Source organism: Erinaceus europaeus, chromosome 2, assembly GCF_950295315.1.
Source record: "Erinaceus europaeus chromosome 2, mEriEur2.1, whole genome shotgun sequence".
Lineage (NCBI taxonomy): Eukaryota > Metazoa > Chordata > Mammalia > Eulipotyphla > Erinaceidae > Erinaceus > Erinaceus europaeus.
This window is the reverse complement of record NC_080163.1, coordinates 65023734-65039855: the sequence shown is the minus strand read 5'-3', so window position 1 is coordinate 65039855 and position 16122 is coordinate 65023734. Positions and strand designations below refer to the sequence as shown.

The following is a 16122-nucleotide window of genomic DNA, read 5'->3' as shown; positions in this document are numbered from 1 at the left end:
ATGTTTGATATAGTCTGCTAGAAAATATATACAATTATCCGGAATTGTAATTAAAATAATTCCCTCTTCCTACACACAACCCTTAGCTATATCTATGTATTTATATATCTATATGTGTATTCATGGGTGACTTTTTTCTTTTTTTTTTTTTTACATTTATTTATTTATTTTCCCTTTTGTTGTCCTTGTTGTTTATCGTTGTTGTTGTTGTTATTGCTGTCATTGTTGTTGGATAGGACAGAGAGAAATGTAGAGAGGAGGGGAAGACAGAGAGGGGGTAAGAAAGATAGACACCTGCAGACCTGCTTCACTGCCTGTGAAGCGACTTCCCTGCAGGTGGGAAGCTGGTCCTTGTGTTTTGCGTCACCTGCGCTTAACCCGCTGAGCTACGCCTGACTCCCTTATTTTTCTTTTTATACTCAACCAAAACAACATATTGCAACAGACAGAATGCAGAAGCATATCTAAAAGTACTTCTTCTGTCTTTAATAAACCAGATATTTCTAAATATATACATCAGTACCATTCTCACTTTCTTTTCTGAAAAATGATTTTTTTTTCAAAATATTTTTTCATGTTAACCTTAAGTAGGCTTAATGTTATATTTTTAGGGTTTTCTTTAAAAAATTTTTTATTATCTATATTTATTTATTGGTTAGAGACAGCCAGAAATCAAGCGGGAAGGGGGGATAGGGAGAGAGACACCTGCAGCCCTGCTTCATCACTTGCAAGTCTTTCCCCCTTCAGGTGGGGACTGGGGGGGTGGTTAATGTTCTTATTTTGGAATTATTTAACATACAAAACAGTTTTAAATGACTTAATAAAATTTATAATGTAAGTAACATGGATAGATATACCCCAGCATAAACATAAGCACTGAAATTCTCAATAATTTCTAAAAATGTGATGATGTAAAGTGGAATGAATGGAATGAACCCGTAGGTTTTGGAATCATATAGACATAGTTTTATACTTTGGCTAATTAAAATGCATATAGTTGTGGACTGGGGTAAGGTTGGGAGGGAGAAAGAATTGTAGTGCCAAGGGAAAAAATAAGCAAAGCTCATTTAAGAACAATACAATCAGAAGTCAGGATGACAAAAGCATGGGCATCAGAAGGTGGTAGATTGCACCTTGGACTTTGAATTTGGAAAAATGTGAGTCCTGTGCTGAGGAATTTGGCTATCATTTTCTCCTGGAACACTAATTAAACTATGTACAGGTATTTAGGTTACTGAACAAGAGAATGACATCACATGAAGTTTCACCTAGGATATAACTAGTGGAGAACTGGGTTGAAGGGGGAAAAGTAGACATAAACTAGTTATGAAGTGCATTTGCATAAAGGATATGGAAAAAACCTGTAGCAGACTCATTCCAAACTTAGCAAAACCCATTCACTTTCCCTTTTCTTGAAATCTTTCCCACATATCTGGATATTAATTAATTAAATTTATTTTAAGATTCCAGTTCTTTCTGTATAGTTAATTCAGATTGTATTATTTCATTTTTTTGCCTTTTAAAGTACTTCGAGTTGCTAATACAAATCAGTAGTTCTTGATTTCTTTATTACTGTTATTATTATTATTATTTTTACCAGAGTACTGCTCAGCTCTGGCTTATAATGGTGCAGGGGATTGAACCTGGGATTTTGGAGCCTCAGGCATGAGAGCCTGTTTATATAACCATTATGCTATCTATCCCCACTCAATTGTTCTTTTTTAAGAAGTTTTTTCTTAATATATTTATTTGATAAAGACAGAAATCAAGAAGGAATCGGGAGGTAGAAAGGGAGAGAAACAAAGAGGTACCTGTGACACTTTCACCACTTGGGAAGCAATCCCTCATTCCCTCTATCCTCTCCAAAGGGGGCCAGGGACTTGAACCTGGGTCCTTGCGCATTGTTACAGGTATATGCAACCAAGGTGTGTCACTGCCCAGTCTTCATAAACTTTGGTTCTTAGAAGCCAACTCAAAGAGAGGAAGGGAACCGAATCCTGCACCCGGGTCCACTGCCAATAGCAGATGATCAGCACTCACAGCAGTGTCATGTTGCTCACCTCCCTGCACTTTGGACTCGCGAGAGCTCAAGCCCACCAATGCGCAGGAGGCGGCTCCGCTGATCAGAACGTTCTGGCCGGTGGGCGGTGGCCGGACTGGTCCCTGAGCGGCCCAACTGCCTCCGGCCCAGTTCCCGCTGCTGGGCAGCCGCACACCATGCTCCTCCCAGTGCTGCTGCTTGCGGGGCTCCGCGGCTTGCTAGCAGCAGGGCCAGGTAAGACCGCCAACCAACATCTTGGCATTCCCTCTTGGTGGAATATGCCTTCCATAAACTCTTAACCTGTTTCAGAAAGTGACTCATTTCCATCAGATACCCAATATTTCCTTGCTCTTTGGATTCTTTAGCTCTGTCAACCTGGATAAATCTCTTATTCTATGAATCAGAGTTTGGGACAGCCTCTTTTTTTTTTTTTTCTTTCCTGTCTCTCATGCATTTCATAATAATAGCATTCAACAAGCATACCCCAGAAACTTACCGAATGCCTCTCAAAACTGCAAAACCTGACTTCTCTTAGACACCATTTATATGAGTATAATAACTTGTTCTGGACGCAATAATAATTTGTTCTGCCATTCAAAGTAAATCATTGTCATAGTGACACTGGTACAATATAACTGATAAGAAGTTTAGTATCGGGGGCCAGGCGATGGTGTACCTGGTTGAGCACACATGTTACCACATACAAGGATCCATGTTCAAGGTCTGGTCTCCCCCTGCAGGGAGGAAGCTTCATGTGCAATGAAACAGTGCTGCAAGTATCTCTCTATCTTACCCTTCCCTCTCAATTTCTGTCTCTAAGTAAATAAAATATTTTAAAAAGTACTTTGCAAAAAAAAAAAAAAAGAACGTATTAGTGGAAGTTTAGAAGTTAAATAATAGTTTTAAATGTTATTTCCCTTTTTCTATTCTGTTCTGAATTTTACTACCTTGTGTTAGCAAGTAGAATGTCTTTTCCAAAAAATTATCTGGACAGACGACTTCACCAGTGTGTCCCAGAACCTCACCTCTCCAGAGACTTACTTCACTAGGGAAAGATAAAAACAGACTGGGGGTATGGATCAACCTGTCAAAGTCTATGTCCAGTAGAGAACCAATTATAGAAGCCAGACCTTCTACCTTCTGCATCTCGTAAAGAATTTTGGTCCATACTCCCAGAGAAGGATAAAGAATAGAGAAGCTTCCAATGGAGGGGGTGGGACACAGAACTCTGGTGGTGGGAGCTGTGTGGATTGTACCCCTGTTATCTTACAATCTTGTTAATAATTATTAAATCACTAATTAATAAATAAAGCATTATTTAAAATTAAAAAAGAATGTCTTTTCCCCCATCTGCATAGTATTCCACTCTTAGAGGGGGCACCACAAGTTATTTAACTTGTTTTTTTATTAGTAGACTTTTGGATTGCTTTCTTAACTTCTTTTTTCTCTTATTGTTTGGGTATAGAAAATATGATAGAGCTTTGTACATTGATATAAAATATGGCCATATTCTTAAATTTATTGTTTCTATCGTGTGTGTGTGTGTGTGTGTGTGTGTGTGTGTGTGTGTGTGTATGTGTGTGTAGCAATTAGGATTTTCTATGAGCAGAACACTGCTCTGCTCTGGTTTGTGGTGGTGCAATGTATTGAGCCTGTAACTTAGAAGCTTCAGGCTTCTAAAAGACTTTTTACATAATCATTATACTATCTCCCTAGTCCTCAGATGACTATAGTATTACTTATCCTTCCAGTTTGGATTTAATATATATACTATATATATAATATATATTTGCCTAATTGACCTGATTAGGACTTTGAATAGTATGTTGTAACATGTGTATTCAACCAGGTGTGTACCACCTGGCCCCTTAAAATTATGTTGAACAGTAGTGGTGAGATTGGACATCTTTGTCTTATTGATCTTAGGGGAAAAAAACTTTTAGCTTTTCACCACTGACTATGATACTAGCAGTGAGTTTGCCAAATATGGCCTTCCTTATGTTAAGGTATGTTGCTTCTATTTTCTTTTGCTTGGGGCCAGATGGTGGCATACCTGGTTAAGCGCACATGTTATTTATTTATTTATTTACCATAGCACTGTTTAACTCTGACTTCTAGTGGTATGGGGGATTGAACCTGGAACTTTGGAGCCTCAGGCATGAGAATGTGTTTGCATATATAGCAATTATGCTATTTTCCCTCCTACTTCCAATCTATTGAGTTTTTTTTTTTCTTTCATAGATGGACATTGAATCTTTTCAACTTTTTTTTAGCATCAATGTCTATGATTCTGTGATTTATAAAGTCTTTTGTTTTGTTAATATATTACATTAATTGATTTGTGGGTGTTGAATTGTTTTTATATCCTGAGAATAAATTCCACTTGACTAAGGTGTGTGATTTTTCAAAAATATATTATGAAGTTCAGTTTATTGATAATTTTTTTTGTATCTATTCATCAATTAGTCTTTAGATTTTTAAAAAAGTGATTCCATGCTTTGTTTCTGAGTTATGATAATGCTGGCTTTATAGAGTGTGGGAATGTTTTCCCTCATCTTTCAATTTTTTATTTATTTTTTTTATATTTATTTTATTTATTTATTCCCTTTTGTTGCCCTTGTTGTTTTATTGTTGTAGTTATTACTGTTGTTGTCGTTGTTGAATAGGACAGAGAGAAATGGAGAGAGGAGGGGAAGACAGAGAGGAGGAGAGAAAGATAGACACCTGCATACCTGCTTCACCGCCCGTGAAGCGACTCCCCTGCAGGTGGGGAGCCGGGGTTCGAACCGGGATCCTTATGCCAGTCCTTGTGCTTTGCGCCACCTGCGCTTAACCCGCTGCGCTACAGCCCGACTCCCTCATCTTTCAATTTTTATGAAAAAGATTGAGGAGGGAGTCAGGTGGTAGTGCAGCAGGGTTAAGAGCATGTGGCACAAAGCTCAAGACCAGCATAAGAATCCTGGTTCGAGCCCCGGCTCCCCACCTGCAGGGGAGTCGCTTCACAGGTGGTGAAGCAGGTCTGCAGGTGTCTGTCTCTCTCCTTCTCTGTCTTCCCCTCCTCGCACCATTTCTCTCTGTCCTATCTAACAACGACTACATCAACAACAACAACAATAATTACAACAACAACAACAAAAAAACAAGGGCAACAAAAGGGAAAATAAATAAATATACAAAAAAAGAGAAAAGTTTGAGGAGAACAGGCATTAATTCTACTTTGAAAAATTTAGTAGAATCCAAGACTCCAGCATTAAGGAGATTATTGATATATGTGACTTCCTGTTGTCATTTTGTCTTTTTTTTAAATTATTTATTTTATTTTTTTGTTTATTTTTAAATCTTTTTTTACCAGAGCACTGCTCATCTCTGGCTTATGGTGGTAGGGGTGATTGAATATGGAACTTTGCAGTTTCAGACACGGTAGTTTCTTTGTGGAACCATTATGCTATTTCCCTCAGTCCCCTTCATTTTGTCTTTTGTCTGCTCTTTTTTTTTTTTTTTCTCTCCTCCTCCTCCTTTTTTCCTTTTAGGAGAACTCCATCTAGCATTTCTTGTATAGGGTGTCTAGTTCTGGCAAATTCCTTCAGATTTATTTATCCTCCTTTTCTGTTGGGAAGTGGGTGCACTGTCTGGGAAGACCAGACCATTGTTTCCATGAGAGCCTGAGCTGGTAGACCCCAAGCTCTCCCCCCACTTTGGGCTGAGATAATGGCAGGACCCCCCTGACCTTGTGAACTATGATGGATGGATCCCCGGATGAGGGCTACCTTTCTGCACATGTCACTCCTCCCCCTTAAAACAAAGGCCATGAATTACTGTACATTGTATATGGCCAAACTTGAAAACCGCCGCAAATGTCCTGTTACTCAACTGCTCCTTTCCCCTCTGCCCTGAAGTGCCTGTAATTCACCCCCAGAGAAATATACATTGTGAAGCTCATGATCAAGCCTTGTATGGTAACTTTCCACTTGTGATCAAATAGTTTGTAGGTCAAAATGTGACTATGCATTGTGTTGCATTGTGTTTGGGTTAATGATTACCTCAACCTTCTCCCTGAACTATGGGCATATCTGCTTTCCTTTATTCCCTCAATAAACAAGATGACCTTCTGAGGCTCCCTGGGAGCTGACGGTCCACTTGTCTCACCGCACACATCACCCCTCGACACATGGAGCCACCCCAGGACTCCCAGGGGGCTGCTCTGACCTCCACTGACCAACGGCCAGGGAGGTGGGGGATCGGGAGCAAGCCCATACTTTTCCCCTTCTTAATTTCATTTAGTCTATTATTTTCATTACTTACTTAATATTGATAACTCTTCTCTTGCGCTCTGACAAGCAGCCTATGAGATAGCCATTAATTTTTTTTTTCCTCTAGGGTTATTGCTGGGGTTTAGTGCCCTCTTGGCAGCCATTTCCTCTTTTTATTTTTTATTGGCTAGGACAGAGGGAAATTGAGAGAGGAGGGGGAAATAGGAAGAGAGAAAGACAGACACCTATAGACCTGCTTTGATGCTTGTGAAGTGTCCCTCCTGCAGATGGGAGCCAGGAGCTTGAACCCAGATCCTGCGTGGGTCCTTGCGCTTAGTATATGTGTGCTTAAATGGGTGCACCACCACCTGGCCTGGCCATTAATATTCTTCATATCCTGGTAATGATGTTCTTGTATAATCCTCTTTTTCTAAATGTCAACTGTGTTTTATGATTTATTTTTAGTGAATAAACAATGGTAGAATGGGGTATTTCTTTTGTGATTAGAGTACAAGATGACTGACTTTTTTCTTTGATGTTGCCTTTTAATTTCTTTTTTTAGAGCTTTTGCTGTAGGTTAAACAAAACTGTCATAATCTTTTGAGAGGCTGAATGGCAAGAAACTGAGGCTTTTAACTAACAGTCTGGGAGGACCTGAGGCCTGCCAACAGTGTACAAACAGAGTTTTGAAGTGGTTTCTATGCTAGTCAAATTTTGAAATAGCTACATCTACACCTTATACTTTGATTGCAACTTTGTGTGAGACACAGTAAAAGGCATTCAGTTAAGCTGTACCCAGATTATAGATCTATAGATAGTGGGTATTTATGTATTCATTGCTAATTAAAAATATGGTTTCTTCTATGCTATTCTTGAATTCCCTCCACTGTGATCTTTACTTGTGTCTTTCTACTGCTTGTCCACACTACTAGTTTTTACTTTTAGGTCAGTTACTGTATTATTTATCCCTCTTATTTCTGTTAGATTTTATTTTGCTGAGGTTTTTCTTCAAGTGAACTTCCCATTTCAGTGAGCATCCTTAGGACTATTTCTTTGACGTTTTCTTTAGGAAATTTATATAAGTACTGTTGAACTTGGGATTTCCTGTAGGTTAATGTCTTGTGGATAATTTCATGTCTGCTCATCATGCTTGCTTGTTTATTTTCGCCATCAAGATTATTGCTAGGGCTCAGTGTCTACACAACTCCACTGCTCCCAGCAGCCATTTTTCTTTCTTCTATCTAGAGGGAGAGAGACAGAAATAGAGAGGGAGAAAGAGAAGGAGAGACACTATAGTACTACTCCACAGCTTTTGAGGCTTCCATTCTGTGGGCTCTCCCATGTGGTGGTCCCAGGCTTGAATGCAGGTCCTCATGCATGATGATATATGCTCTACTGGGTGAGGCACCTGCCAGCTCTAGATGATCTAGGTCAGAGCTTAGTGGTTTTGGACAGCGACTGAGAGTTCCTTGCCACATGTTTTTTGATAGAAGCTATAACAGCAGGAGAAAGCCAGCCTGGGTAGTAACACAGTGTTTGAAGTTGTGAGTGCTCGACAGCCACTAGGTTGCCACGGATAGGAAAGGAGGTTTAGATCTCAGTCACAGGTGGTGGCAACTGCAAATGGTGTCACCCTCTGGGAATATTTGGTGAGAGCTCAAACCTGGGTCATGTGCATGACAAATTGGCACATTATCTGAGTTTTTTTTTTTTTTTTTTGCTGATTTTGTCATCCAATTTTAAGTGTTCTTGTGATTACACTAAGACAGCATAATCATAGATAATCTCTATTTTAGATCAACTAGTTAGCAACTTTAATAATTCTTTGCTATATACATAAACTCAGAATTAGGACATGGACAGTTTGGGAAAGGTTGTTATTCTAGTTTGCCATATATAGTGAGATATTTAGGGTCTAGGTAGAAGAAAAACTAGACATGATGAAAGATCTGAGGCATTAAGGATGATGAAAGGATGCTATTATTATTGCCAAGAGAAAATTTACATTTGTCGGTATTCTTTGCTACCTGGATAGAGAAAAGAGAACTCTTTTTTATCAGTGGTACCAAGTGTCTGTGTTAGTTTGTCTCAGTAGCAATATTTGTTCTTTTTTTTGGGGGGGTCAGGCAACTGTGAGCTATTTTCTTTGAGTTTCTGCATGTGAACACCTGCATTTTCCACTATATTTAGGTGACAGTGTTGCTGAGTATGAAAGTCCCAGTTAACCAATTAATCAAGGCGGACTGGCAATGTAAATAATCAAGAAACACAAATGTGTGTTTTTACAGGGGTTGGATGGTGGTGTAGTTGATTGAGCACACACATTCCTGTCCCCACCTTCGGGGGTGGGGGGGAAGCTTTACTAGTGGTGAAGCTGTGCTGCAGCACTCTCTCTTTCCTTTTTTTTTTTCTTTTTCTTAAATTAGATAGTACAGAGAGAAATTGCGAGTACAGAACGAGGATGGAGAGATAGAGGGAGAGGGAGCCAGGTGGTGGTGCGGCAGGTTAAGCGCACATGGCTCCAAGTGCAAGGACTGGCATAAGGATCCTGGTTTGAGCCCCTGTTTCCCCACCTGCAGGGGTTTCGCTTCACAGGTGGTGAAGCAGGTCTCAAACCTGGGTCCTTGCACTTGGTAATATATGTGCTTATCTGGGTGTGTCACTGCTTGGTCCCCTCTCCTTCTCTATCTCCCCTTTCTTCCTCAATTTACCTCTCTCCTAATAAGCAGCACTGCTCAGCAGCTCCTTAAAAATGGGTTTAATGACGGAGCATTCTGCTAAGCTAACTCCAAGAACTGTGGAAATCTTGAAGTATTCAACCGCATGGGAACATTTACAGTATAATTTAAAGCAACATAAATTATTCACACCAAAAACTTGGGTTTGAGGTTATAGTTTTGCCTCACGAATACATAATACATCAATACATTTGTAACCTTTGTATTATTTTCTTCTTGCTCCACTTATAAAGGAAGCCTTTTTAAAAGGCTTTATAGTCAATTTCTAAATCCACATTTTATTTTCTTGAAGGTTCTAGTGGGGGAGCACAGTCATCTTTGACTGAGGACTGAAAACTGGCTGTCTCTATTTGGGGAAGGCCAACCTCTAAAACCAAGCACGCAGCTTTGGGAGGGATGCACATGGAGTTGTGAGGGAGGAAAGGGGGGACCCATCAGCCAACCAGATCAGCTGAACCAACTCTGGCAATCAATGAGGTGACAGATGTCACAGCCAGATTGCGCTTACATACTTACATTTTCTTTTCTTAAGGTAATTTTAAGGCTGTTTCTTTTTTCAATATTTTTACAGTGAAAAATATTGTGAAAGCTTTAAGGTTGGGGAGTGATGGTGGCGCACCTGGTTGAGTGCAGGCATCACAATGTGAATGAGTCTGGGCTCAAGTCCCTGGGCCTCATTTGCACATGGAAATTTTATGAGCAGTGAAACAGTGCTACATGTGTCTCTTTCTCGCCCTCTACTTCCCCGTTGTCTTCCATTTCCTCTCTGTCAAAAATAAATACATGAAAATATTTTTAAAAAATTCAAAAGTGCACCCACATCTACTGTGGACACATCCAAGTTTTGACAAGGAAGCCCAAACTATTAAATGGAGAAAGTAGAATCTTGGGGCTGGGTGGTAGTGCAGTGGGTTAAGCGCAGGTAGTGCAAAGCACAAATGACTCAAAGATCCAGGTTTCAGCCTCCAGCTGCCCACCTACAGGGGGGTCGCTTCACAAGTGGTGAAGCAAGTCTTCAGGTGTCTATCACAATTCAGATATATGAGATTTTGAAGTCCTGAACACTGAGTATGTCAGATTTGAGTCTTGTTCTGGTCATGCCTTCTCATAAAATAAAATAAATAATTAAAATTTTTTCCATTTTTTAATTTATTCCTTTATTATTGGATAGAGACAGAGAGAAATTGAGAGAAGAAGGAGAGGGACAGAGAGACACCTGCAGCCCTGCTTCACCATTCATGAAGCTTTTCTCCTGCAGGTGGAGAACAGGGACTTGAATCTGGGTCCTTGTGCACTGTAATGTGTCCACTTAACCAGGTGTGCCACCTCCTGGCCCCAATAAATAAATTTTTAATGATAAACTTTTATAGGAATATACAAAAATAATTCATGTTTGTAAATTGATAATTGTGAAAGAATATGAAATATTTAGTTTAAGAGGTTTAAGATGCTTTTATTAATATTTTTTCTCCTTTCTTCAGGTTTTCAAAGTTCATTTCTACAAATTGTGTTTCCAGAAAAAATCCAAGCAAGTACAAGTGATAATTCAAAGATGGAAAATGTAAGAAATATTTTTACAATCAAAGTTGTATGAAATTTCTAATTTTTATTACTTAGCAATAGAATGTACAAATTCAATTACAGAATGAATAGAACTATACAATAATATTATTGACAAGAAATTTATATTTAAATCACTCATTTTGCACTGATGCAACTTTTTATATCACCCAAATTTGCAAATGTTTTCTCTCATGTTTTCTATTATAGATTATAGGTCTATGATCCATTGGAATTAATTTTGGGTATGGTGTGAAGTAAAGATATCTTCTCTTACTTTTTTAAAAATATTTTTTATTTATCTTTATTTTAGACATATGAACACATACACACACACACACAGAGCAGGGTAGTGCTCAGCTCTGATTTATAGTGGTACTGGGGATTGAACCTTGTACCTTGGCGTCTCAGGCATGAGAGTCTTTTGCATAAGTATTATGACATCTCCTCAGCCTTCTCTTACTTTTTTGACCAATGATTATCCATTTTTTGTCACAACATTTATAGAAAAAGCATCTCTCTATACTCAATTGTCTTAGAATCTTTTTGGAAGATCAAATAGCCAATATTATGAGTTCTTATTTTTGGATTTAGAGTTCTCTTTAGTTGAATTATATGCCTGTCCTTGAACTAAGACACTAGCTTATTTTTATGATAAACAAGGAGTGTAAGTGACATTTATTAAGACTATGAGAATATAGCAATGATGTAAGTTCATCATTATCAAATTGTATTGACTGTTTTCTATCTTTTATAATCCTCTGCATGTTTTCTATTAGCTTGTTGATTTTTACAAGAAGTCTTGCTTAAATTTTGATAAAGACTACATTGGATTTAAAGATGGATTTATTGCATTCAATTTGGGGTAATTGCTTTCTTTTAAAAATTTTTTAAATTTAATTTCTTTATTGGGAATTAATGTTTTACATTCGACAGTAAATATAATAGTTTGTACATGCATAACATTTCCCAGTTTTCCATATAATAATACAACCCCCACTAGGTCCTCTGTCATCCTTCTTGGATCTGTTTTCTCCCCACCCACCCACCCAGAGTCTTTTATTTTGGTGCAATATGCCAATTCCAGTTCAGGTTCTACTTGTGTTTTCTCTTTTAATCTTATTTTTCAACTTCTGCCTGAGAGTGAGATCATCCCATATTCATCCTTCTGTTTCTGACTTATTTCACTTAACATGAATTTTTTAAGGTCCATCCAGTATCAGCTGAAAACGGTGAAGTCACCATTTTTTTTATAGCTGAGTAATATATATATATATATATATATCTCACAACTTGCTCAGCCACTCATCTGTTGTTGGACACCTGGGTTGCTTCCAGGTTTTGGCTATTACAGATTGTGCTGCCAAGAACATATGTGTACACAAATCTTTTTGGATGAGTGTGTTGGGTTCCTTAGGATCTATCCCCAGGAGAGGAATTACAGGATCATAGGGTAGGTCCATTTCTAGCCTTCTGAGAGTTCTCCAGACTGTTCTCCACAGAGGTTGGACCAATTTACATTCCTACCCGCAGTGTAGGAGGGTTCCTTTGACCCCACAACCTCTCCAGCATTTGCTGCTGTTACCTTTTCTGATGTATGACATTCTCAGAGGAGTGAAGTGGTATCTCATTGTTGACTTTATTTGCATTTCTCTGACAATCAGAGACTTGGAGCATTTTTTCATGTGTTTCTCAGCCTTTTGGATCTCTTCTGTGGTGAATATTCTGTCCATGTCCTCCCCCCACTTTTGGATGGGGTTATTTGTTGTCTTGTTGTTGAGGTTTGCAAGTTCTTTATATATTCTGGTTATTAGCCTCTTGTCAGATGTATGGCATGTAATGATCTTCTCCGATTCTGTGAGGGGTTTCTTGGTTTGGGTAGTGGTTTCTTTAGCTGTGCAGAAGCTTTTTAATTTGATGTAGTCTCATAGGTTTATGCTTGTCTTAGTCTTCTTTGTAATTGAATTTGTTTCACTGAAGATGTCTTTAAAAGTTATGCGGAAAAGAGTTCTGCCAATATTTTCCTCTAAGTATCTGATAGTTTGTGGTCTAACATCCAAGTCCTTAATCCACTTGGAATTTACTTTTGTATTTGGTGAACTATAGTGGTTCAGTTTCATTCTTCTGCATGTTTTAACCCATTTTTTCCAACACCATTTGTTGAAGAGACTCTGCTTTCCCCATTTAATAGTCTGGGCACCTTTGTCAAAGATGCTTTCTTAACAATAGTGAATGTTCTAATCCATGAACATGAGATTTCTTTCCACTAATTTAGATTTTAACTCCCCCCCCCGGTTTTAAAGCTTTTAAATTTTTTAAATTGTCTTTATTTATTTATTGGATAGAGATAGCCTGAAATTGAGAGGAAGGGGGAGACTGAGAGGTAGAAAGACAAAAAAACACCTGCAGTCCTGCTTCACCCCTTGTGAAGTTTATTCCCTGAAGGTGGGGACTGCGGGCTTGAAGCTGGTTCCTCGTGCACTGTAATGTGTGCACTCAATCAGGTGTACCACCACCTACCCTCACAAATGCTTGGTTTAAGAAGTACAATTCAGAGTCTCAGGAAAATTCTAGAGTAATCTGGAAGGAATATAAAGAACTGGAGGTCTTAAAGGACAGGCCAAGGAAGTGTAAGTGAATGAAACCATTTTGATTTTATTGTTGCCTCATTCCAAAGTCACATTTAAAGATTCTTGAAGTTTCAGAAAGTAACTAAGGCTTAAGCCAGGACCGGGACAGTTATGTCCCAGTATTTCCACCCCCCCCCCCCCCCCACCTTCCTAGAAGTTTGAGAACACAAAGCACTTCCTTGTTAGTGAGAAAATCTTTTTTTTTTTTTTTAAAGATAGTGTGACCACATATTTTCATTTATATTTCTTTGATTTCTCCTGTCCCATTTTGGTAACTTTTGATGTGGAGAATGAGTGAAGTTGCTGTAGAATATTAAACAGTTTCTTGCTAATCATTTGGAGCTTCTAATAATGAATAGAAAGCTATATTTTTAACTCTTTCATCAGTGTTTGGTATTACTGAGTACATGAGACTTATCTCTCCACATAGTCATATCTAAGTATTTTGTTGCTTTTCATAGTAGTGTGAAAGTGAGCTGTTTTAATTAATGATTTAGTAATAATCAACAAGATTGTGGGATAAGAGGGGTACAATACCATAAAATTCCTGACACCAGAGTTCCATATCCCATGCCATCCATTGGAAGCTACCCTATTCTTTATCCCCCTGGGTGTATGGACCAAAGATCTTTATGGGGTGCAGAAGATGGGAGTTCTGGCTTTTGTAATTGCTTCTCTGCTGGACATGAGTGTTGACAGGTCAGTCCATACCCATAGCCTGGTGAAAATGCACTTCAAGTGCTTTTTTTTTCTAAGTGTTTTTTTTAAGATTGTTGCCAGTATATAGAAATGCCTATACAATTCGTAATTGCTACCTTTCCTAGCTTATTGTTAGATGTAATTTTTTAAAGTGAATTCCTGTGAGTTTCTACAAATAGGACTGTGCCATCTGTGAAGTATGGCCATTTTTCATTCTTCATTATCTGCTTGGACTCATTTGGTTCCTTATGGTTACCTTCTTTTAATGGATTAAGTTGTGTTGAACAGAATTTTTGGAAATGGAAATTTTTGTCTTGTTTCTAAAATTGGTTTTCATGGTAACTTTGGGATTTTTGTTGGGGTTGCTATCATGTTGAGGAAAGTTCCTTCTATTTTAATTTTTTTTGAGTTTTATTATGAATGAATATTGACTTTCTAAGTTAGTTAATTTTTGCCACTAGGATTATTGATAAGGTGTGGTGTCTTCATGCGAGTCCACTTTTTCTGGTGAACATTGATTTTTCTTTTACTTTTTCTCTTTCTCTTTTTCTTTTCTTGATAGAGACAGAGAGAAAGGTGGAGAGAGACAGAGAGAGACCTACAGCATTTCTCCACTGCTCATGAATTCCCCCTGCCGTCACTGCCTGCAGGTGGAGGTGGGGGATTTAAACACAAATCCTCATGCTCTATCAGGTGTACCATGATCCAGCCCCTTCCTTGTATTGGCTTTCATCTAATGTTTTTTTTTCTGCACCTTTTGAATTCTCTGTGTAACTCCTCTCCTCTCCTCTCCTCTCCTCTCCTCTCCTCTCCTCTCCTCTCCTCTCCTCTCCTCTCCTCTCCTCTCCTCTCCTCTCCTCTCCTCTCTTCTTTGTTCCCTTTAACTTTCTTTTTTTCTCCCCTCCCTTCCTCCCTTCCTCCCTTCCTCCCTTCCTCCCTTCCTTCCTTCCTTCCTTCCTTCCTTCCTTCCACCTTCCTTCTTCCTTTTTTCTGTACTCTTCCATTAATAATGTCTTATAGAAACAGATTTTCACATGTTAAACTATTTTCACATTTTTGAGATAAATCACAATTGGTCACAGTGCCCAGTTCTTTTCATATGCCATTGAATTTAGTCTTATATATTTTATTACAGAGCTTTGTGTTTATGCTATGGAGCATTCACTTTGAGACTGGCGGGAAGCAGAGTCTGGCAGACCTTGGGACTGCAAAGGAGTAAAGCAGGCAGTGTGAACCACTTGCTGGCTGGTTATGATTTGGGAGGTCTCTAGTGTGCTTACTGACTGTAAGGGTGGTTTTTAGCAATTCGTGGGGAGCTGGCAGGAACCAAGACTGTGTTCCAGGAGTAAGCACTGTGTGTTATTTATTTATTTTATTTATCTTTATTAATGACTTAACAGTGGTTTATAAAATTAAAAGGTGTCAGGGATATAGTGGTGCTATGGTATTGCTCTTTTCTATCTGAAATAAAAGAGAATGGAAAATTTGACCTGGGAGCATTAGAATGCCTTGCATGCATGCGGGCCTGAACTGTGAAAGAAGAAGAAGAAAGAGAAGAATAAGAATAATAAGAGGGAGGATATTATATAATAAGTATCTGACAGAAGAATGAATTATTAGTAAATAGTCTAATTTTTGATACAGTGTTAGAGATTTTAAATTGCATTTGTGACATTTTACTCAGGTTATTTCCAACATTGTTTGAAAGGATTAATTTGTGTGGTATTGTTTTGCTTTTTTTGTTTTACTATTTTTCTTCTTCTGTAATTATTCTGAATTCTCTAGGAACAAATATCCTACATTATTCCAATAGACATGAAACCATATACAGTGCACCTTAAGCAAAGGTAATGTTTCTTCTTTAGTTTTGAATTAAACACTTGTTTATATCAATTTTTACTTATAATAAAGTATTAAATTTGTTATTAAGACTTTTATTTTTTAATTTATAAAAAGGAAACACTGACAAAAACATAGGATAAGACGGGTACAACTCCACACAATTCCCACCATCAGAACTCCATATCTCATCCCCTCCCCTGATAGCTTTCCTATTCTTTATCCCTCTGGGAGTATGAACCCAGGGTCATTATGGAGTGAAGATGGAAGGTCTGATTAAGACTTTTATTATGTACAATGCACCATGTTCCTTCAGATAAGCTGAGAAAATAATTGCAATAACATATACTTGGGTTTAGTTCTTT

The 16122-nt window shown here is 38.3% G+C and overlaps 1 protein-coding gene across 1 annotated transcript in view; it reads left to right on the top strand.

The window, feature by feature from the left end:
* The first annotated feature begins 2201 nt into the window (after positions 1 to 2201).
* LOC103107899 (disintegrin and metalloproteinase domain-containing protein 32-like) overlaps positions 2202 to 16122 on the top strand; it is a 104185-nt gene continuing 90264 nt past the window's right edge. Inside the window, exons 1-3 of the mRNA XM_060182322.1 lie at positions 2202 to 2275; positions 10511 to 10590; positions 15704 to 15765. Coding sequence (XP_060038305.1) covers positions 2218 to 2275; positions 10511 to 10590; positions 15704 to 15765 — 200 coding nt within the window. The 5' untranslated portion in view covers positions 2202 to 2217. The remainder of the gene's footprint in view (positions 2276 to 10510; positions 10591 to 15703; positions 15766 to 16122) is intronic.